Source organism: Emys orbicularis, chromosome 1 (genome assembly GCF_028017835.1).
Source record: "Emys orbicularis isolate rEmyOrb1 chromosome 1, rEmyOrb1.hap1, whole genome shotgun sequence".
Classification (NCBI taxonomy): Eukaryota; Metazoa; Chordata; order Testudines; family Emydidae; genus Emys; species Emys orbicularis.
The window spans coordinates 333,240,824-333,264,401 of record NC_088683.1 but is presented as its reverse complement, the minus strand read 5'-3'; the positions used below and the strand labels follow the sequence as shown (position 1 = coordinate 333,264,401).

General features: G+C 40.6%; 1 protein-coding gene across 1 annotated transcript in view; it reads right to left on the bottom strand.

The window, feature by feature from the left end:
• Window positions 1-13,304, bottom strand: part of CWF19L2 (CWF19 like cell cycle control factor 2) — a 177,674-nt gene extending 164,370 nt beyond the window's left edge. The window contains exon 1 of the mRNA XM_065411158.1: window positions 13,208-13,304. Coding sequence (XP_065267230.1) covers window positions 13,208-13,294 — 87 coding nt within the window. The 5' untranslated portion in view covers window positions 13,295-13,304. The remainder of the gene's footprint in view (window positions 1-13,207) is intronic.
• Between the last annotated feature and the right edge of the window lie 10,274 nt (window positions 13,305-23,578).

Below are 23,578 nucleotides of genomic sequence, written 5' to 3'. Positions count from 1 at the left end.
TGTTTTTCTAGATATCAAGCAATATTTCACACTTCCTAATGGACAGTGGATTCTATAATGCCATATTAAGATTAAAGTTCAATGCTACAGTAGATATTTTAGGATTGTCACTGTAAAACTGACACATTTTTAAACTGACATGGGAAAATTGCCTTTCAGAACTTCTTTTTAATAAAACAGCAAGTTTTACAGGCTATTACATCAGAAACTCAACCTTCTCCATTTCACCTTTTACGAATTATTTAAACACAACCATAGATAATGCTAACAAGCTTCAAACTTAGCAACTATTTATTCTTCGCTTGGTCTATTTCCCACATTCTGACATTTTCACCAGCTATATTTATGACCTGTGAACAACTACTTCTAAATTTTAGTTTATTTTTACCATTGAGACAATTTATGAATATATGAAATTTCAAGGGCACAAAGGATCAACATAGATTGCACACATTCATAATCAAGAAATATACTGAGTATATAAACCAGAAGACTTTCACCACTGTTTAAAATCAAGTACTGATTTATCATTGGCTATTTCTTCCTAAACATTAGTGCACCAGTGGAGATGTCCACTTTTACACCAAACGGCCAATTTCCATCAAAAATACAAAATAAGAAACACTGTAATTGAAATATTTAAACTGAAAACATATATGTGGCTTGAAAAAATCTAGATTCCTACTGTCTTCTCCTGAGACATTATTACGGAGTAAACATGTCTATAGAATATTTAAAGAGATCTAGTTTATATAATTTAGGTGAGATTTCAAAAAGCTTTTGACAAAATCCCTCAACTAGAGGCTATTTAGAAAACAAATCCATCACGTGGTGACATGTGTATGATGTATTAGGAACTGGTTGCTTTCATCAAAGGCTCCCAAGGAAATCAAGCAGCAAAGCCCTGGCCGGTCACTCATTTTTACTCCTTTCATTTCTCCCTTCTTCAAGCTACTTTAAAAAAAAATATGTTTCACTTTTTTACTTATATTTCACTTCTCTCTATCCCACCCTCTGCCTCCTCTTTAACCTATTTCCTATCATTTCTAGCATGTCCGCATTCTTTTTCCTTTCTCCTTTATTGTTTGCTTTCTTCCACTCTTCTCCTTTGTTCTGTATTCCTGATTCCTATTCTGCTGTTAATCACCGTCTACAATTGCTCCATCTATTCCTCTGATTTAAATCTCAACTTCACCTACATCTTTTTTCTCTCTTTATCTGGGTCCCTCCACCACCCACTGCTTACTCATTTCCAGTAGGTTTTTCCACACACCCTTCCCTTGGTCTCTTCACCTAAGAAAGTGAAGAATTCCATTCCCTCTTTCTAATTCTCCCTGGTGCTGCCCCAATTTCTTACCTCTTTTCACAGTGGCAGGGTCTCTGACCTCCTTCCACCCCCAAAAAGCAGTGTTTATCACCTCTCATCCTTATTACTTCCCCAAAACAGGAACCTTTCCACCTCCCTCATACAAACCAGCCTTTTCCCTGCTTCTCATCCCCCCACTATGACAGGAAATCTGCCATAAGCTGCCAGTTCCCCCAGCCAAGAGCTACCTCACTGCAGGGAGGAGCAGACACTGGTTAACACAGCTTCATTTAGATGAAAGGGTTAGCAATGGTCCAGGAACATTATGAATAGTCAAATACATATGAATATAAAACATACTTTACGTAATAAAAATACTATTTTGTTCAGACGATAAAAATCTATTTAAACATTCATCAAGTGAAATGAAGTTAAGATTATACACATCCTTCACAACAGATTGATCTTAACTTTGGCAAAAGTGTCTGGACTAGAAATGCATAGCCCAGTGACCATTAAAGTACTGTGATCCCCTGAATATTAGATGAAATAGGATAGGTAAGAAGAATCAGTATACTGTTAAAAAGAAAAGACATGATCAAACAGGAGGCAAGGTTTGTTTTAAATTTCATATCTTGGCCAAAGAACCACCAATATTCACATCAAATGAAAAGACACAGGAGCCTAGGGAGTTTTAGGAACTACATTGTGGCCCATATCATCAATTTAACACCAAGCAAGCAAGCTAGTAGCTGTAACATCTGATCCTTTCTATCTCCAAAAATGTACCTAACTCCCTCTAGCACTCAATTACAATATTCACTTTTTTATACAGTCAGTGTAAGTTTTTCTCCTATTATTTCAGCCATTCCTATGGGTAAAAAACTGTCTACACTACTTTCTTCCTCAACTTCAGACCATGACCTCCTGTTCTACTTGCCTATTAAAATTACACAGAGCTTATTGGCATCAATCTACTTTTCTTCCCTTTCTGTATTTTATAATTAAACCCCCACATCTGCTTTGGGGGGGAGGGGGAGGAAGTGGGAGGTTATGCTATAGAGGCTAAATCTAATAGTTTCACATCTCTCAACCCAGAGCCGTTCAAGCACTTTATTTCAAATTAAGGTTCATTAATTCTTTGTAATGCCACAAAAATATCCACCAATTTATCCTTTCACCCTTACAGATAAAATGCACAGGATGGTAGGAGTTTAAGTCTTGTCACTGTGACAGCCTTTTTAGTTTCTTAACCATAACTATAGTATGCTACATTTAACTCCTTTTATCCCAAAGTGCTTTATTAATTCTTAAATATACAGATACATACAGCACCACTAAGTGCCACAACTGTGTAGTAGGAAACTGGACACCATGCTGCCCAACATACTTACAGTCTTACCCTGCAAAAGACACCTACCCATTCTGTGCCTCAGTTTCCTTATCTGTAATAGGATGATAATATTCCCTCAGTCACAGGGATGAGGTGAAGTTTAATTCTATAATGTCTGTAAAGAGCTCTAAAATCCTTATTTGGAAGATGCTATAAAAATGCTAGGTATTATAACAGCACTATTAATTTAGAAGGACGCACTTCGCCAAGGACAGGGGAGATCTTTAAATCCATGCAAAACTTACAGCACCTTGTTTTTTATAGCCCCATCAGAAAAAAACACCACACAATAAAATTCAGGAAACTCTATTTCAATGTCTCCCTCCACTCAACTCTCAGCCCCGATGAATACCTCAAAGAGAAGAAGTTGCTGTCCCAACCCTCATTACTACAAGATGTGGGGCTAGATATGCTTGGCTACACAGAAGGGGGTCTTAGCTTTAAGGGATCCTGGGATTGCTCCCCTTATCACCCTGCAGCTGCTAACCATCTTCTATCTCAGGGGTGGGCAAACTTTTTGGCCCGAGGGCCACATTGGGGAAGAGAAATTGTACAGCGGGCCATGAATGCTCACAAAATTGGGGTTGAGGTGCAGGAGGGGGTGCGGGCTCTGGGGTGGGGCTGGGGATGAGGAGTTTGGGGTGTAGGAGGGTGCTCTGGGCTGGAACCGTGGGGTTTGGAGGGCGGGAGGGGGATCAGAGCTGGGGCAGGGATGCAGGAAGGGGTGCAGGTTCCAGCTGGGAGTGCGAGCTCTGGGGTGGGGCTGGGGATGAGAGGTTTGGGGTGTAGGAGGGCTCTGGGCTGGGATTGAGGGGTTTAGAAAACAGGACGGGGATCGGGGCTGTGGTAGGGGTGTGGGGAGAGGCTCAGGGGGTGCAGGCTCCGAGCGGCGCTTACCTCAAGTGGCTCCCGAAAGCAGTGCTATGTCCCTTCTCCGGCTCCTACACGGAGGCGTGGCCAGGCGACTCTGCACGCTGCTCCATCTGCAGGCACCGCCCCTGCAGCTCCCATTGGAGTGTGTAGGAGCCGGAGTGGGGCCATGCCGCAGCTTCTGGGAGCTGCGTGGTGCGGACCCAACTCTGCGCCCCGGCCAGAGAGGGGCCAAGCCACGTGGCGCGGCTCGCGGGCCAACTTAAAACGGCTCATGGGCCGTAGTTTGCCCACCTCTGTTCTATCTCCAACTAGGCTGCCTCCCTCCACTATTGTCATGAGCACTACAGCTGGGTCTACATCAGTCTTTTTCCCCCTTCAATGTTTCCTGCTGTTGCTATCACCAGTACGGCTTCAATGCCTGTGGATGTATGAGTGTGGGCCAGTTGCCAGAATTTCAACCACGGTGTCATCTAATCCTGCTCAGAGCAGATCTAAACAACATGGCGATTAAAATGGCAGTTGCACCAGCACCGTATCTACAGCAGTACTCCCATTGTTGCTACCAGGGGTAGAGCGATGGTTGGGAAATTTAGGAAAATATAGCGTAGGCAAGCTCTATGAGGTTCCCTCAGAAAGCTCAATGGGAAGGCGCTACAGAATTTAAGAGGCAGGAAACCTGTAGGATTCTACAGAAGTTACTTTTAAAATTACGATATCTTCCATTGTTGTTTGCGATGCTGTTCTGTAACCCCATTGGTCCTGGGATATTAGAGAGACAAGGTGGGTGAGGTAATAGCTTTTACTGGATTAACTTCTGTTAGTCTCATCTGGAACTCTGTGTAGCTTGAAAGCTTGTCTCTTTCACCAACAGGCATTGGTCCACCCTGTCTTTCTAAAAATTACAGCATTTAATAGAAAACCACCCTATAACATTCTAGAATTGAGATATAATTGTCTATTAGGAAGAGAACAGCATTTTTCAAAAGGATGGTGATTATCTCTGAGATGCCAGTTAAAATCCCTTGGGGTGCTAAATTATCCTCCCGGCATTTTTTTAATATACACGTCTACCTCGATATAACGCTGTCCTCGGGAGCCAAAAAATCTTACCGCGTTATAGGTGAAACCGCGTTATATCGAACTTGCTTTGATCCACCGGAGTGCACAGCCCCGCCCCCCCGGAGCACTGCTTTACCGCGTTATATCCGAATTCGTGTTATATTGGGTCACGTTATATCGGGGTAGAGGTGTACCAATATTGAGTTAATGATGCTGACCTCACCTCTTTCAAAGGTGAGAGTCAAGGATACAGAAACACTTCAAGGGGGACTTGACTTGGTGAAAGAACAATGAAGAAAAATGCTCAGTGTTCCAGTGTACAAATCACTGTGGGTGAGAGCATAACAAATAGTTCTGCCTCTCCTCTGGGGCAGCAGAGCCAACAACACTATGTGGTTGTCTTGCACTTAATCCCAGATTTAAGGTTCATTTCTGGAATTCTCCATAATAAAACCAAGTGAAAAATAAATGGCCAGGCATTATATCTTCGAGCAAAGTATCAACCACTGCACCAACAGCCAGATTTATAAGAAAAATAACTGACGGGTTCATTTGAAAAACGTGCAAATTTCAGTTTGTTTTAAGTTCATATACAGTATACTAAATACAGTCATTCATAGTTTTATAAATTAATTCTTTAAGGTTTCGCTTATTTTTTCAATGAATATAAAATATAAGAATCAATGTCAGACTACTGGTAAGGACTTCAGCTTTCCAAATCAAAAAGCATCAGCCATGAAACCATCTTTTTGTTTCAAAATAGTGAAAGAAAGCACATCTTTTATGCCAATTTTTTATACAAATCTAAATAAAATAGATAAGCCAAATGCACCATTCTATACTGTAGAATAAAAGTATTTCATGGTAAAAATGGTATTCACATTATTTCACAGACATACATCTTCATATTTATGTAAAACTGCAATTTCAGATGAGGCCTTGTTTATATACCTACAGAGGTATTTTGTATTGATATTCCTCATGTTTTATTGGCATATGACTACAGAGCGTAGTTTCTACTACAATTCCTACTAACTCAGGCTCCTCCTACATGAACTTGCAGCAGAAAAAGAAAAGATATTTTGATATTTGTTTGCCTTTTCAAAACACAAAAATGTATATAGTAAACTTTTATTTTGAAAACTTAGTTTGGACCTTTTTACTTCTTTATAATAAATGCTGGAAAGTTTTTCATCCATATGTCACCAGCCCAAAGACAGAAGAAGTTTTACTGAATGGCTTTTATATTAGAAACTCAGGTACTGTCTATGCCTCATTACCCCGGCAGAGTCTATGGGATGGCAGATCACACATTTTGCAGCATCCCAGAGTTCAAATCTAGCTAGCTTCTTCTACCACTGACTTACAATATTCATTTATCTTACTGTCAGTTTAAGTTCTCCCCTCTTACCCCCTCATTATTTCAACCATCCCCAACTATTATAAGAAAGGAGGTGAAAATCTGGCACCAAATATGGGTGCTGAAAGATTCTGGCCTTCATCTTGAAGCATCTCTTATATACTGCTGAAGTTGAAAAGCACAGGGTATCGCTTGCACAGAAAAGGGGATGGATAAACTTATTTCAATGGGATAGGGATATTCATTGTTACCAACTGTATAGTAAAAACTAGTTAGGTTATGGAAAAAGGGATGGTGCAAAAGAAAGCATTATTATAAACATTATTACGTGATTACATTAAAGACCACGTAGTAGAAATAAAGATAGACATTCCAAATAATAAATACAAATATAATAGTGGGAATTAAAGATGCACTATCAGTTTCCAGATGCTTGATAGAAGTATTGTAACAATATGCTGAACAAGGTCAATGAAGAAAAAAATAATAAACGTAGCAAAGTGGCTTTAAATACCTTACTATTAACAAGCTAAACAGCTCAGAAGATATAGGGACTTGGTAGGGACAAGCATGTTCTCAGTACCACAAATGATTGCCCACTCAACTGAGTGGAAACCCATTGACTTCAATTAGCTTTGGATCCGATTCTAAATACAACAGTAGGAAGTTACTTTGTAAACAGATTTATTTTAAAAATAACACCATTTAACTTTTGCTTTTAGGTTTTAAAGCAGTATTTGTCAAAGCTGAAGCAAGTCAGCACACTCCTAGAATTTTAAACTACTCTAGCTTAAGGACATCAAGAATATAATATTTTAATGCATAGATGATGAAAAATCCATCTTCAGAAGCTTTAAAAATACTGAGTTAATTTTTTTTTCAAATATGGACTGTTTTTCTTTCCTCACTGAACAAACCAAATTCAAAGTTTCCAACTTCAGCTGTTTTGGAGCTACGTGTGCATAAGATTCCAGTCAGAATAGCACTGAAATCTTTTTATGACTACTCATACCTCAAAATAGACTACCAGTTTTGCTCAGACATTCCTAAAAATTCACCTTTGGGCTGAGACCAAACATAAAATGTTTCATGCAAATAGGAATTTGTTTGAAAAAAATCATAACGAGAGGAATTAGAATGGAAAATGGAACTCATTCTCAACTAAAGTATTACCTCCAAGCAAATGGTATGATATGGAAAGGGAGATAATCACTTGACCTAAAATAAGCATAAAATTTTTTTAGCTGTTTCATCAAATGCTATTTTAAAACTAATTTGCCCTTTGGTGTGAACAAGTCTGAAGTCTGCACATTAGCATTCTCCACTAAGAAATCTTATCTCCTGGCATCAGAGGGCTAATTACAAGTGTTTCCATTTGTGGTTTTGAGGAAGAGATTTTATTCTATGTCAGCAAAACGAAGAAAGGAGATCAATTCCATTTCAGAAACGATGCTAGAAAAAGCAATGACATGGCAGCAAATACATTACAATGCTTCCATGTGAGAAAATGCTTAATGGACTTTGAATAGAGTTGGTGATGTAGCAAACAGACAACTTCTCAAAGTAATGCTGATTTGCATAGCTAAAGGCTAGTTCACCCCTACAAAGTAGGAGGAAAGAAAAAAAACATAGGACCAAGAAAATCCATTAATCTCAACTCTGAATTTCTGTATCAATCCATTAGGATGAAGATGGAGGACAGGATGTGACCCCCTTTGCCCTCTGAAGGTATGTCTTGCTTAGGATAAAAGCTTTGCTGTTAAGGTGTTTGCTAAAAGTCTAGTGTAGAGTAGGTGTGTATACTTTCAACGTGCTAGCAAATCTACCTCTCGCCTGCTTCTACTTTTGAATCCTCCTCCCCAGTGAATAGCTCTAGTGCCTATAACTGTTGATGTTCACAGCTTTCCCAACCTGCAACAGAATGAAATTGATGTTATTCTTGTAAGTTTCAGTGCTGCCCAGAGTATCAACAGCAGCAATGAAAAAAAACAAGATTTTAGACAGTTTTCACTTGACTGCAGCATATAGGTGGACAAAAAATGATCAACAGAGATACCGGAGTTCTATGTTTGCAAATTTAGAAAGAAATTCAGATCATATTAGGAAGATTTTTCTTTACAACCAAGTGGGCTAGAAACTCTTGTTTTAAAAACAAATATATATATACATATATACATACACACACACACACATTTAGATTCTGTGGAAGTTGATGGCAATTTCCCAAGAAAGCTAACTACTCTCCACATGCAAATAGATTTTTCAAGCTCTAGTGTTAAGTGACATGCAAAGTATACTTATCAGGATTATCTGTATTTACACTGAATCCCCTCTATTCTCAGGTGTGTTGTGCTGAATATGATTGAATATCTTCCTTACCAAATTTAATAATTGAGTTGGAGAAAACAAGAGGAAGAACTTCTAAATTACCTGAAATTCTTAAATAAGGCATTTTTAAAATACATCTAAATTCAAAGGTACAAAACAAATAAAACAACCTATTTACATTTGGGAAGCATGACTGTGGAGCTACACTGCTACCGGTTTCAAATTCTAATACACAGATAGGAGTTCCATTTATTAAACTGCTCATAGCTCTATCCATACCTACTAGATACAAAACCTCTGCCAACATGTATCTAATGAATGAAAGGTCAACAGTCAAAACCTAAAAGCAATACAGAGGAGGTCACCACTGAATCAGCTAAGCCTTTAAATCATCTGAATCTGCTTTAAGTCATCAGTTGATGGAAGAAGTAAATGTTGTCTCTACCAAAGTAAATTATAATAATTTAGAGCCTATTATTATTACAGGGGGGGTAGAGAAAGACAGAGCGAGAGTTTTGGGTTGATTTTTTCTGGATTATTGAAAATTTGCATATGTGCTTTTAAGATTTCCACCTAGTGGCTATATTTATTCATGACATATTTTTTAGAAGTTGATATTAACTTTTCACAAACATTGTATAATACAACACAGCACACAGTACTGAAGTCAAAATATTAGAATAGATGGTTTCCACAGGAAGACACTGATACATCTCAACCCATAAATAAGAAAATTCAAAAGTAACTGTTAGATTTAGTTTTGTCCTGGGACCTCAAAAACATTTTGCAAACACTGTTCAACAAAGCTGATGAGCACCTTCTGAAGTGCAGACATCTATGGATAAGGGTGGAATATAAATATGAGAGACTTCCAGAGCCTACATAACCACCAAGGATTTCTTGTGATGAACCACCACACCCAAAGGTAGAACTGTAGTCACAAAATTCAAAGTGTTCTATTTATTTGGTGTAGCACACAGATTCTAGTACAAACTCAATATCCTGCAGACGCTACCAGCATCTAATCCTCACACATCTCTTCTCTGTCTGCCACCTAAATGCTTCTTCAAAGTTGGCCTCTTCACTGCTACAGCAGCTGTGTCTTACTGTTCTGATGTTTCTGCAATGCCACCACAGTAATACCTCCTCTAATAGCATTGCTAATGCTAATGCACAGGAATGCCATTGGATTGGTTAAATCTTAATTCACATGATTTTTTAAAAATAGATTGCAGTGCATTGAAGACTGCAATCCAGGTATTATAAAACAACAAGGAAGTGTTTAATTTGACATTAACTTACATAGTATTTTATATATCACCTTAAAACTAATAATTTAGGAGGGAAAGTAAAAAAATACTTTATCTTGACCCATATGCCCAATTTCTGGGGAAGATATGAGCTATAGTTAAAAAAATGTAAACTATGTTTTCATAGGAGAATTGTAAGAAGAACCACTTATCTTATGTAAAGCTGCTAATAAAAGTAGGAGTCTATATACAGTGGAAAATGGTTGTTTGCTAAGCACTGCCAATGTGCATGGCACTCTACAAGATATAAAAATAAGTCTCTGCACCAAAGAACTTACAATTTAGAAAGCAGACACTAAGAAGAGATGATGCATTGGGAAATGATGGCCTACATGCGAGCTTCCTGTTTTTCCAGATCAACACCTTTGTTATGTGTTGCAGTGGTTGGGCAGAGCAAGACAGTAAAATCCTGGCTCTAGTGACAGCTAAAGTTATTCAATCTGAATATACAAAATATTTCAAAAATCTATGTTCTTTTCAATTTGCAGGATTCTCAAACATAGTAGGCATATTCAAGACAAATGTTAGTGAAACAAAATTACTTTGGCTACACGTATGACTTGGTCCTAAGGGCTAAAAGAATTTCCTTCAATCAGCTGTGTTCATGTAAGAGAACAAGCTTCAGGCTTACAATGGAGATTTTGAGTGTGTGTTTATATATATATCAAATCTGTGAAAGAAATGGCACTTTTACTTATATCACTCATTTATGGCAAATCTAAAAAGCTTTCCTAAACCGAACAATGGGTTACAAGTTATTTCTATGATTTACAGATGCTTCTAGCGCTTTGAACAGAGAGCTTATAAAAAGTTGCACAGAAGAGATAAAGACCAATGATTTTATTTCACTGAAATATGGGGTAGCATATTAGAGAACATAGTTTTGCATTGTTAGTGGGACAGTTATATTTACAATCACCTATAACAATGTCTAAGTAATGTACCACTTGCTTTTAGTAAAACTTAAAAAAAAAGATTATAAAATGGAATTTGATTTCATATAAGAGAGAATTCTGAGCCAATATATTCTCTAATACCAGCAAGCTATAAATAAATAAATAGTAAAGATATTTGTATATACAACTTATTTGGATATATACCTCAAAGTATTATAGGCTCTAGAATCTAGATCATCTACTAAAAGTCAGTGGGAAGGCAGGCTCTTAATTCAGTCCCATTTGTTACCATGCCAGTCCTCATGTCAAGATTAAAACCACATTCATACCTACTCTAGTATAGTTTATAGAATTAATTCACAATATGCTCTTCCATTAGATTTACACACAAACTTCGCCCATTCTTAGATTTGAAGCAACAAAAGTAAACATTTCCAGGATACAATTTGCTATTCTTCACTCATTTTGTTAAATTGTTTTCTTCTAAATCACATTCATGAATTAAAAAGGTAAGAACAGGAATAACTGGAAAACTAAATCACTAACAAATCTGGATTCTCAACATATCAATTCTTCAATTTTTTTTTTTAATTCTTCACAGTGTGATGCCTAACATTTAAGTGGCTGAAACCCACATTTAAAGGTTCTTACTTTATTGTAATAAAGTGCAAAAAGAGGTAATTCAACCAGTCCCGTTAACTGTAGGTGGAGAGTATGATGTTTCCCTGATGACTTACAAGGGGAAACTGTCAATTTCAAGTTCCAGTTAAAAATAGATACATAATTTCTAGCCTTCACTGATGCAAAAAATAATCTTGACTGTGAAGCCTCAGTGGTTCTCAACCAGGGGTACATGTACCCCTGGGATACGCAGTGGTCTTCCCAGGGGTACATCAAATCATCTAGATATTTGCCTATTTTTATAACGGACTACATAAAAAGTGCTAGTGCAATCAATACAAACTAAAATTTCATAGAGAGAATTACTTGTTTATCCTACTCTATATACTATACACTGAAATATAAGTATAATATTTATATTCCAATTGATTTGTTTTATAAATATGTGGTAAAAATGAGAAAGTAAGCTATGTTTCAGTAATAATGTTTCAATAAAAAAATGCTGACACTTTTGTATTTTTATGTCTGATTTTGTAAGCAAGTAGTTTTTAAGTTAGGTGAAACTTGGGGGTATGCAAGACAAATCAGACTCCTGAAAGGGGTGCAGTAGTCTGGAAAGGTTGAGAGCCACTGATCTAAGTAACCCTCTGCAGACAGATTCAGTGCCTCTGCTGTTGCTCAAAGCTTTCACAAATCCAGTGAACTTGACAAGACTGGCCAGTTTCATTGCTGTTATTCAAAACCCCAGACATCTATGAAACTGACAACCACCATGACAATTTCATGCTACTGCTTCAGGGGTCAGCAGCAGGGGCAAGCACAGGAAATTACAACACAGAGGTCCACCAAATAAATGGTGGAAGAGGACTTCAAATGTATGAGACATCTGAGTCATACAGTTATGAGGCCAGTATAAAATATGCAGCAACTAGATCCAGGGACAACACACTGGTAGGGATGCCTGCACTCTTCCCTTTCCCAGGGTTAATGTTCACAATGGTGTGTTGCTTCTCAATCTCATGGCTAGGTGACCATACACTGTTTGATTTGGCCTTGGGTTAACAAGCTTAATCCTCTGGCTAGCAAGTTTTCAATATCTTCTTCAAACCAGGACTTTATTGCATTGCATAAGCAGGGCGTTACTCAAAGTGCAACTTGCCCATGACACCAGGGCTAACTACATTCTCTCTCTCCAAGTTCCAAAAGGCTAAATTAACCATTCCTTCCTGTCCTAAACTTCCCTGATACACTGTTAAAAACAGCTGCCAGGCCTCACTCCAGAGATGGCTGCATTTCACTTGTGGGTGAAGGGACTTCTTCGTGTAGGTCCTGCTGTTTGAGCTGTGTTTTGCTCTGTGTTTGTATGCTGGGGAGCACAATGGGGCTCTGGCAATGTAAGTAACAATGAAATAGTCAGGGGCTGCCGAGGGACTACACCAATGTAAGAGTGTGACAGCCACCTCATGGCCCCGGAGACTCCACAGCAGCCGAGAGGACATAGAATATCAGGGTTGGAAGGGACCTCAGGAGGTCAGCTAGTCCAACCTCCTACTCAAAGCAGGACCAATCCCCAACTAAATCATCCCAGCCAGGGCTTTGTCAAGCCTGGCTTTAAAAACCTCTAAGGAAAGAGTTCCTGCTGCTCTCCCTGACAAAGCCCTGGCTGGGATGATTTAGATGGGAATTGGTCCTGCTTTGAGCAGGGGGTTGGCCTAGATGACCTCCTGAGGTCTCTTCCAGCCCTAATCTTCTATGATTCTATGATTCCTGGCACCCAGTGCCCGGCCTGTGTACACAGCTAGCTTGGGGAGACTCTGGCCGGTCAAACTGGGCGAGGGGAGAAAGAGGGACTCGTGGGGGCGGGAGGCAGAGCCAGGGCGCAGGGCAGGGGATAAGAGCAGGGAACGGAGCGGTGCCCCCAAGGGCTAAGAGCAGGGAGAGGGGCTGGAGGACAGAGGGCGTCACCCTGGCCGTGGGGATGGCGGAGAGGCGAGGCGGGCTGAGGACCAGGGGGCTTCTCCCACGCGGGGCTGCAACAGGAGGCAGCGGCCGGGCTCTCACCTGCACCAGCAGCGCCTCCCGCTCCCGCCGCCTCCGCTCCTTCCGCGCCTCTAGGCTCCGCTCACTTTCAAACCCCCCGGACGCCATGGCCAGGAGCTGCCGTAAAGTGACGCCGGGGCCGGCTCGCAGTGTGCGGCGCTCGCGGAAAATGCCGTAAAGTGAGTAGCCGACGGCCCCGCGGTCCGTTTGCCGGGGAATGCCCGGGCTTGCCGCCCGAGCCCTGACAGGCAGTTCCCCGCCGGGACTCACCCCGGGAACCGCCAGCAATAGCCCCGGAGCCTGCTGCCGGGGAGCCGCTCCGCACTGCGCCCTCTGCGGGCCGGGCCGGGCGGCTCCATCCCGGGGCAGGGCTTGCCGGCCGCTCTCGCTCGGATGGCATCGCCGGGGGGCCGGGGACCACACGGGGCTGCGCCCTGCCTCTCGCCGTGGGAAACGTTTTGTTTCCGCTCACCGGAGGCCCCGTGTTTCCCCTGCTGGTCTGTGGGTTGGATGTTGAACTAGTCCAGCCCTTCCCTCGGGGTCACTCCCGCTCTTCCCAGGCTCCATGCACCTCACCCACCAGTTCGGTTCAAAACACTTTGAACAGCTCCCTCGAAAATACGTTGTGATGCCAGTGCTGCCACAGGGCACACGCGTGAGATGACCTCAGCATCTGGCCTCTCCCTTAGGACAGAGCTTTCCGGAGCGTTGGAGTTTTAATCGCCTTCGGTCATTTGCTATAATTTCCGAGTTTTGCTTTGGTGGTGGCTTAATAGACACCACAGTTTATGTTTCCTGAAACCCAAACCTTGCTACCAGCTCCAAGAACAGGTCAGTTAAACATCTAGAATGACAACTTCCCCCAGAGCAGATCACACCCAACCCCATGCCAGCTACCAGACTCCCACAAGGATCTTTCCACAAACTATTAGGAAAATGTCAGAGTAATGTCACTTAATGAATTATCTTTTTTGCACTTTATTACTATAAAGTAAGAGCTTTTAAATGTGGGTGCCAGCCACTTAAATGTTAGGCATCACGCGGTGAAGAATGTAAAAAAATGTTCTGAAGAACTGATATGCTGAGAATCCAGATTTGTTAGTGATTTCGTTTTCCAGATATCCCTGTTCTTACCTTTATAATTCATGAATGTGATTTAGAAGAAAACAATTTAACAAAATGAGTGAAGAATAGCAAATTGTTTCCTGGAAATGTTTACATTTGTTGCTTCAAATCTAAGAATGGGTTAAGTTTTTCTGTAAATCTAATGAAAGTCTACATAGCAACATGACTTCATTGGTAAATGTTTTTCCTTTACATTCAGCTTCACCCCATCACTCCCACATGGCAGCATGATCCAGTGGATAGAATGCTGGCCTGGGAGTCAAGATGAGACCTGGATTCTTTTCTCAGCTCTGCCACTAAGGCCTGGTCTTTACTGGGGGGGGATCAATCTAAGTTACGCAACTTCAGCTATGTGAATAACATAACTGAAGTCGACATACTTAGATCTACTTACTGTGGTGTCTTCACTGTGGTAAGTTGACAGCTGACGCTCTCCCATCGACTCCGCCTGCGCCTCTCGCCCTGGTGGAGTACTGGAGTCAATGGGAGAGCACTCGGCGGTCGATTTAAAATTGACCCCCTCTGGATCAATTGCTGCCCGTCGATCCAGCGGGTAATGTAGACAAGCCCTAATAAGTAGGGTCACAGGCAAGTTACTTAACTTCTGTTTCTCAGTTTATTTAGCATAAGAGATTAATGAAACTCACTTTCCTTTGTAAAGCACTTTGAAGTCTAAAGAACTATACATGATTATAAGTATCCCCACACTATAGTTTATGAGGTATAGATGAACAAACCAGTTTATTTATGGCAGTCTTCTTTCAAGGTGGGCAACTAAAATGGATATTTTGAGAAACTAGTAAAAAAAAGTATGTGGTTTATCACTGTCTGCCCAGAGAGGCTCCTTCACTGCACAATGCCACATTGAGGTCAGTGCAGCTCCACACAGGCACAGAGTTCAACTGGTATGGATCCACTTTCAGGTTTGGGGCCTGAGTTCATGATTCTAATCAATTTCTTTTCCCTTCACATCCAGTTGATGTGTTGCAATGTTTCTGTGCTGGAACACTACTGCTGCTGGCCAGTTGCCTACTGCCTAGGATGGGTCTGGGCAGGATGAAAGAAACTGATTAGGAAGTTTGCTGAGGCTCTTATACCTGGCAGTTAGCCAACAGCATGTGCCAGGTCCAATACACCACTTATGTAACAAGTATTGTGCCAGGACCATAAGTCCCACATCACCTCCATATTGGTGCACATAACAAAATTCATTCCGTACATGGTTTGGGAAAAACTAGAGGGAACACTGCCTGCCAGGCTTGCTTTAGAATCATAAAGAAGCAGAAAAGGGCACAAGCCAAATTATTCTAAAATCCTTTGCAAGTCACCTTTAATGGCTAGCAGGCCATCCCCTGTTCTACACTCTTACTCTGACTTCAGAAATCAACAGTGCTAATAATAGAATATGGTCTACCCAAACTTGTACTCCACAGTGAGACACTAACCTTTGCAGAGTGAGTTACCATTTCCCATTTAACACTGTCCCTAAGAGAAGCTGCATGGTCAGTGGTGAGTGATTTTATAAATGTCTGTACTGCTTGTGTTCCCCACTTTCTTTTAGTGCTCTGTGTGAAATTTTCCATAGAAAAGAAAATTGTCAAAAAGTCAGGGGGAAAAATTCTTTCCACTGAGTGTGCTTCTGTACAATTCACCTTAAGCAGAAAGCAAAATTTCACAAGCAAAACGTGCACTTTGCACTGAGAATATGAAATGTGTTGGTCACAGTTACAGGGAAGCTGGACATATCCTGATTGTTGCTTTGTGAGTTCTCGATCTGAATCTTAACAATGGCTTCTGAAGCACTCACACAGAAGAAAGGTCACAGCCAATGAGGTGTGAGTGTGTGGGGTGAGGTGTGCAGAGGCCAAAATGGACTAAATCTAATTCAGTTCCTAGTCTTCAGTTCATTTCTAAAACAATCCATTTCTCGGTTTGCTACTTGTGTTGCTGGGAGAAAATGATAGTTCAGATTGGTTTGGGAATGTCCTGTGGTTCAGTGAAAGAAATAAAAAGTCAGTCCCATAAGAAATTATAGAAAAAAGCAAAGGATGATATAATTAGAGGGTATTTTTCTTTTATAAAAGTTTTACTAAGTCAGTGCCACAAAAAATACCTTGTACCATGACAATGGAGCAGCAGCACCCATGTTATTTATTAGATAGCCGGGCCTCAGTTCATTATGGAGGCTTGAATCAAGAAACAAGACATTTTTACCTCTGTAAAATCAAAAAGACAGGCAATGGCATTTAATAATATTGACAGCCTACATTGTAAATTCAGTTTTCAATGAAAATGAATGAAGAGACTCCTGAAGATCAAAGGATGATTAATCCATTCCTCCATATTCAATATCAGACCATGTGTTTTCTGCCTCTAGGCAATAGTTGTTTGGTTAATGTGCTCAGCTAGTTAGCAGACAAATGGTATCTTCAGTTACAGTTAGATGGAGCAGAGCCACAATTTAAAAAAACAGATCAATTTTTTCCCCAAAAGTTCTAGGTTATTTGAATCCAGGGTTTTCAGTTAGACAGTTCTCTAGTTACAGTTTTGGACTAATATGTTACAAATAAAGGTTTTGTAAGGAGCCCATATAAGTGTAGATGGTACTGAATCATGTAAGTGATAATTTGCTTAATTAATTTATTAAGGAGGTTTGAATGTTTTGTTTCTTTTCAAGACCTGAAAACTATGAACAACATTGGGTGGGGGAACATATCATAATAATTGTCTCTTTATTCCTATCCCTAGCAGATGGTTGTGATTTTCAGTGCCCCACCATGGCCAGTCACTCTCTTCTTAGCCTATCATCTCTTTTGCTCTTATGTGTAAGAAACTGAGACTAGCCACGTAGTTCAGCTGTCGGCCCCTGTGACTTGCCATAATAAAAATCACTTTGTTTCCAGGGAAATTGCTTCTTCTCAATATTTTCTGCACAGAGACTATATAAGATCCAGAGGTGCATATGACAGCAGGTACTTGCGTCAGTGGCTGCTAATATTTTCATGTGACATGGGTAACTTTATCTGGACCTGGCTGGATACTTTCGGAAGTGCTTGGTTCTGATTGTCCTGACATTTTGACTGCTTGAAAAATGCTTTATTTGTCCTCAAAGTCTTTTTTTTTTTAAATGGGTAAGTAAAATAAATCCTGAGCTGTAATCTAACCCCATTGTGCCACTTTTGCACAGGAAAAAAGTGAGAAAACACAGATCTTCCTAGCTGTGGATTCCGTTACTGTCATTTATAATAAGTCTCCTTTACATCACTTTGGCAATGTAAAGGAGCCTTAAAAATTTTACAGGTTTTATGCTCTTGGGGGAATTGACTGAGAATGGGAACAGTTAACTAACAACAGAAACATTAACAATGTTACTATGTAAGCAGGCTGCTACATTTCTGCCTCAGAGAATGAAATCAATTAACTATCAATAGTGCCATTAATAATGATTTTTTTTTCACATCAAGAACAGTGTTTTATTTCAAACATTGAAACAGTTTTGTAGGAATGCACAGAGCAGACTCGGATTCTTCCACACCATATCCCCTCTCAAGCAAAAACTGACTGAATTTTGTTTCAATCTGTTATCTGCTATAAAATGAGCCTCCAGGCAATTTAAGGGATAGCACTGGCTGATTGCATTTCCAACCCTGGCAAAACAGCTGCTTGCTTCCTTGCAATGAAGGAACATAGCTAAATTTCTGCCTCGGGACAGACAGAGCCTGCCTCATGCTTAACAACCCAAAGCCCTACCCCTCCACGCCAGGTGCTCTGCAGTAGCAAGTGAGGAGGACAGTCTCTCTCTCTCTCGCTTGTTTGCACTCATGCACACCCAACCCTGCCCCCTGACAGGTCTTGTTACTCTTGTGAAAGTTGAGGCATTATTGCTTAATGTCCCTAGATTTGAATGGCTGCTGGCAGGGTGTTCTTAGTAGAGTGCCCTGTGCTCTAGAATTTGCTTCTCTGGTTGGATCAACAAAGCTAGAGACTGGTTGGAGGATTTGGAACAATTTCAGATGCTTTGAGAGTGGGTGGCCGTTTCCCAACATCTTTGTAGTAATTTCACTTGAGACAAATTTCAGGGGTGGCAAGGAGCCATAAAATTAAGGTCAGACCAACTATGTCCTGTTATTCTGGATTGTTCTGTTGAGAGGCAATGATGAGCATTGAAGAACATTCCATCAGTCTTTCACTAGAATGGTGACTGATGCGATGCAGGGCTATGAGAGGGTAAGGAGGAAGTGTGGTGGGGAGAAGTGGCAAAAGTCTTTAAGAATAACAAAATGTAAATTAGAAGCCTCAGAGTGCTAGAGAGAGAGTGTGTGTGTGTGTGTGTGTGTGTGTGTGTGATCTCTGAGATTAAGGACAATTGAAACAGCAGCAAAAATGTTTACCAGCCAAGACATTCAAAAATACCTAGTGATGTTGGGTGACCAACTTGAGACATCTTAAAAGGGCCTGATTTTTGTAAGTGCTGAGCACCCGCTCTGAGAATTAGGCTCCTTTACGTTATTTCAAAATCAAAGTACTGTGGACAAGATTTTCAGAAGTGTCTAAACACATAGCTCGGACATGTCCCTGTCCCAAAGAGTTTACAGATCAAACAACACACACATACACTCCTCAAGATACTTCAGTAGAGGGAAGGAGTGAACATTATTCATGAAAAGGGAGGATGCATTGCATTGATGGTAAGTTGCAAAGTAAATAAGAAATTAACAGGGTTTCAGTCCTATCTCTGTTTCTTCATGATACATAAAGAAAGCCAGATTTCCCCCTACCATCCCACCCCATGTTTATTCTTTTTTCTGCTTAATTGTTCCTTAGAGATATATGATTCTGAGTCTTGTCTTCCCTTTTAGAGTTGGGACTTCTAAAACAATACAGAAATGAGCAGGGATCCTAGAAATCTGTTTTCAGAAGAAAAATGCAGAATTTGTATTTTTACAGATAATCTTTGGTTTTTACATTTTGTGAAAAAATACAAACATATGTTAGCTATTAATTAAATTTTACTGAAAGTACCAATGTCGCTTATTGAATGCGTGCAACCTCCCCCTCTTGTGGTTGATTTTTGAATGCGCTTTAATTTTACAGTGGAACCCAGTTTATCCAATCTAATTGGGAGCGGGGCCAGATCCGATAATTAAAAGAGCTTTTTATCCCTTATTTTAAGATGGAGGGAGGGACTTGGGCAGTCAGCCCCACGCCAGGAGGGCTTGGGTGGTCAGCCCTGCCTGGGACTGACCGCCGCAGCCCCAGCCACCCAGGGCTGACTGCCAGTTCGGTTAATATGTAGAGGTGGATAATAGAGGATCAGATAAACAGGTTCTACAGTATATCAATAAAACATGTTCAACTGATACCTATATATATTGTGGCTAGGGAATCTAAAGTTCAACGTTTCATTTTAATCACAGAAAAACACAGATTTTTATGTTTTTTGAACAGATAATTTTGGTTTCTTTTGTCATGGAAAACAAGGATCCCTGGAAATGAGTATAGGGAGAATCAGCCTGTAGTTGAGGGAACGGGGTAAACAATCCTTAGGCTATATCTACACTTAAAATGCTACAGCAACACAGCTGCTATAGCGCTTCAGTGTAGACACTCATGACAGCGTTGGGTTCTTCCATCGCTATAGTTAATCCACTTCTTCGAGAACTGTCTACCCTGGGGGTTAGGTCAGCTTCACTACTTCTTTCAGAGGTGTGGATTTAAATCTCCAGTGAAGATCAGGCTTTAGTATGCCAAGTGTTTTGGTTCCATTCAACAGGTCTTGAAAGAGTTAATGAGTCAGACTAAAACTCATTTTTCTTTCCAAATGCACTTTACTTCCTTGTTACTTGTGATGTCATAATATGCTAGTTATCCAGCTGTCTGTAGAGTCTTCCAGTTAAGCAAGATCTGAATGTCTAATGTAACCCTCCTCCACACACACCCCAAACTTTTGAGTTTTCTTTAAAAGCCACTCTCTCCCCCATAAGGAAGCAAAAAAGGGGGAAAGCCCAATTATTTTCTCCTTCAACAAGGAATCTGAAGCAGAAGAGAATAGATGCATGGCAGATGTCATAGTCTTCTGTACCAATTATGGACTGCCTACTGAGCTAGCTTGTACACACGCCAGATGTGTTCATCATAAGGTCCTTTAATCCACTGCCAAGTACGGCTGAGCTTTATTTAAATAAGGTATATTACACACCGTGCCACCTAGTGGCTAAACGGGTATAATACAGGTTAGCATTCCGTTACATCCCCCGCCTTAAGTTCTACTTTGCTACCATTTAAAATATTTACATCTTTGAAGTTCAGTACCTATCAGTCTGATAAGTGTCTCTGATATTTTCATGTTTTTCATTCCCAGAATCAGTTTTCAGCCACTGCATGGACAGCTCTTATAAAACATTCAACATTTTCCCCTGGTTCTTGTATTCTCTGGTGAAAACATGCTCATGCACATTTCTCTGAGGTACAAAATATGCATCAAACATAGCCAGAACCCTTTCGTAGTCTTCTTTGTGGCTGTCTTCAGTAAAGTCAAAGGATTTAAAGATATGCTCTGCTTGCATCCCCATCACATAAATTAAAGAAGATACCTGTATACCTCCAATTTCTTTGTGAAGTTTGTTTGCAATTCAAAATCTTTCAAATACTGCTTCCAGTCTGTCCATTGGGAAGGTTTGTCAAAGCTAAAGTTCTCTGGGCCATTGAAGAGTGGCATGCTGATGAAATCCTGCAACCTTTATTGCTGTTCCTTCTGTCTGCAACTATTGTGCCTCACCTCATTGGCTGAGTCCTTCATCATTCAGGGTATAGTATTGTTGCTTTGTTCCTTCTGTTTTTGTTCTTGGTTTACTTCTGACATCATGTCATGTTCTTTTGTACCAGATATGGCCTGGTCACAGAGCTTGCTTATACACATCAGATGTGTTCATCATAAGATCCTTTCATGCACTGCCAGGTATGGCTGAGGTTCATTTTAATAAGGTATTATTAAATACACTACCACCTAGTGGCTGAGCAGTATAATACAATTTAGCATTTCATTACAGGCTAGCGTTCCAGGCATAAGGAGTACAGTAGCAACATAAAAAGAACAGGAGTACTTTTGGCACCTTTGAGACTAACAAATTTATTTGAGCATAAGCTTTCGTGGGCTACAGCCCACTTCATCAGATGCATAGAATGGAACATATAGTAAGAAGATATATATACATACAGAGAACATGAAAAAGCGGAAGTAGCCATACCAACTGTAAGATGCTAATTAATTAAGATGCAACATAGAAGGCATGAAGCTGAGAGAGGGGAAAGAGAGAGTGGGCCACAGTTGTGGCCAGTTCTGTGCAGATGCACGAGGTGTGAGAGAGATCAAGAAATCTTCCCTCCCTCTCCCTCCCCACCCATCAGCAGAGGAGGCCCAATGCAGAGGCAAATGTACACTGCACCTTTTCAGAGTATTGCAGAACTGCTGGTGCTGCTGCTGAAGCAAACAAACACAGAATGTCCCAGGAGGAATTCTGGCTGAGTGCAGCATTGCATCTCTCATATACTCACATTTTTAAAAGCCACACGCTAACCCAAAGAGAGCAATAAAACAAGAGGGTTAGGAAAAGAAAAAATGCAGGTGGGGGAAAGGTCGTGTAGAATGTTGTAGGTGAGGAGGAGAATCTTGAACATGATGTATCAAGTGGTAGGAAGCAAATGAAGGGATTCAGGCAGGGAATCAATGTAGTCTGAACAGGTGAGAGAATGATTTTAGTAGCATCATATTAAATAGACTGACATGTGGGAGAAGTTAGAGGCAGGGAGAACAGACAGGAGGTATTGCCAATAAACAAGACAAAGAGATGAGAAGCCCACAAATAAGGGCGTTGGTGTGGGGTATTATGAATAGAGGGTAGATTTGGGAAATGTTGAGAAAGAAGAGACAGATTTATGTTGCTGGATATATACAAAGAGAACTTTGAGTCAAAGAATGGACCGAGATTGTATTGTGAAAACTGTCTTAAACTTGTAATGAGTTTTGCCTTTTGGAGCTAGTATTGCAGGATTCACTGTGATCCTTTTATCCTAGTTTTAAATATTGTCATGCCAAATTTAGAGTAATGGCTGAAGAGAGCTTCAGAAGTCTGCAAAGGACTGATTGCATCCCTGACAAGAATGCCTTAGCAGTCCTTGTATGGGCTTTGGTTGAAGTTTAAAATATTAAAGCCACCCAAGAATAAGAAGGAAAGTCTGAACCTATGTACTGAAGTGTGACTAAAACTGATGAGAAATGTGTTTTTCATATATTTTGCTTTGAAATACACAGCAGAAAAAATAATGAACTAGTTGAGTAAACAAGATGGCCAAGTCAGCAGCAGCCAATAAACTACATTTTAATGTTTGCAATTTGTAAACTATGAGCAGGACTTGGAATGATTATTACAGTTTAGATCTAGGTATTAGACTAGATGGAATATTAAGAATCACAAGATCAGTTATAAAACATCTCACACCTATTTGTTCTACTGCACTGTACCTCTGATCAATAGTTTTCCATTTAATTTAGATTTTAATGGGAAAATTCTTAATTGTGTGTTCTTATAAACATGTTATTTGAGAAAAAAATGCCAGGTAAGTGGCTTTTATTTTAGGATGGTAGTTGTTCGGTGCGGGTTCTTGGGGCAAGGAGGGTTGCAGAAAGAAGGATTAGGGCTGCGTGCATGCCTAGATGCAGAATAGGGCATTGATGTGCTCTCTCGCATCGCAGTAATCGGCCTCCGTGATCTCTTCAGAGGTCTCATGCAGAAGCTGGGCAATCCACTTGTGCAGGTTCCTTGGCAAAGCTACTTGCTCCTTGTCCCAGTAAGGCTAACATATCCATGCCACTGTGCTGTGACGGGCGGGGGGACCATTGCTGCACACAGGCAAGTGGCATAAGGGCCAGGGCGGAAGCCGCATTGTAGTAGACGACCCTCCCTTGCTTCCCAGGTCACCCTCAGCAGCGATATATCTTCCAGGACAAACTCATCCTGTGGAAAATGTGGGGACAGTGTTCAGTATAGGGTCCCCCTGCAGCTGTTGGCTCTCCCCAAGACACAGAACCAACCCCAGAGGACATTACGGCCCTGAAACAATCAGTCCCCCTTGCCCCTGTGCTTACTCACCATTTTGGGGCTCCTGTGGGTTATGTGCGCTTGTTTTGAGACAGGCACTTTCTGCTATTGTGTACACTGTACTTGTCTTTAAGTATGGCCAAATCATTGCTCTGTCTAGTGTGAACAA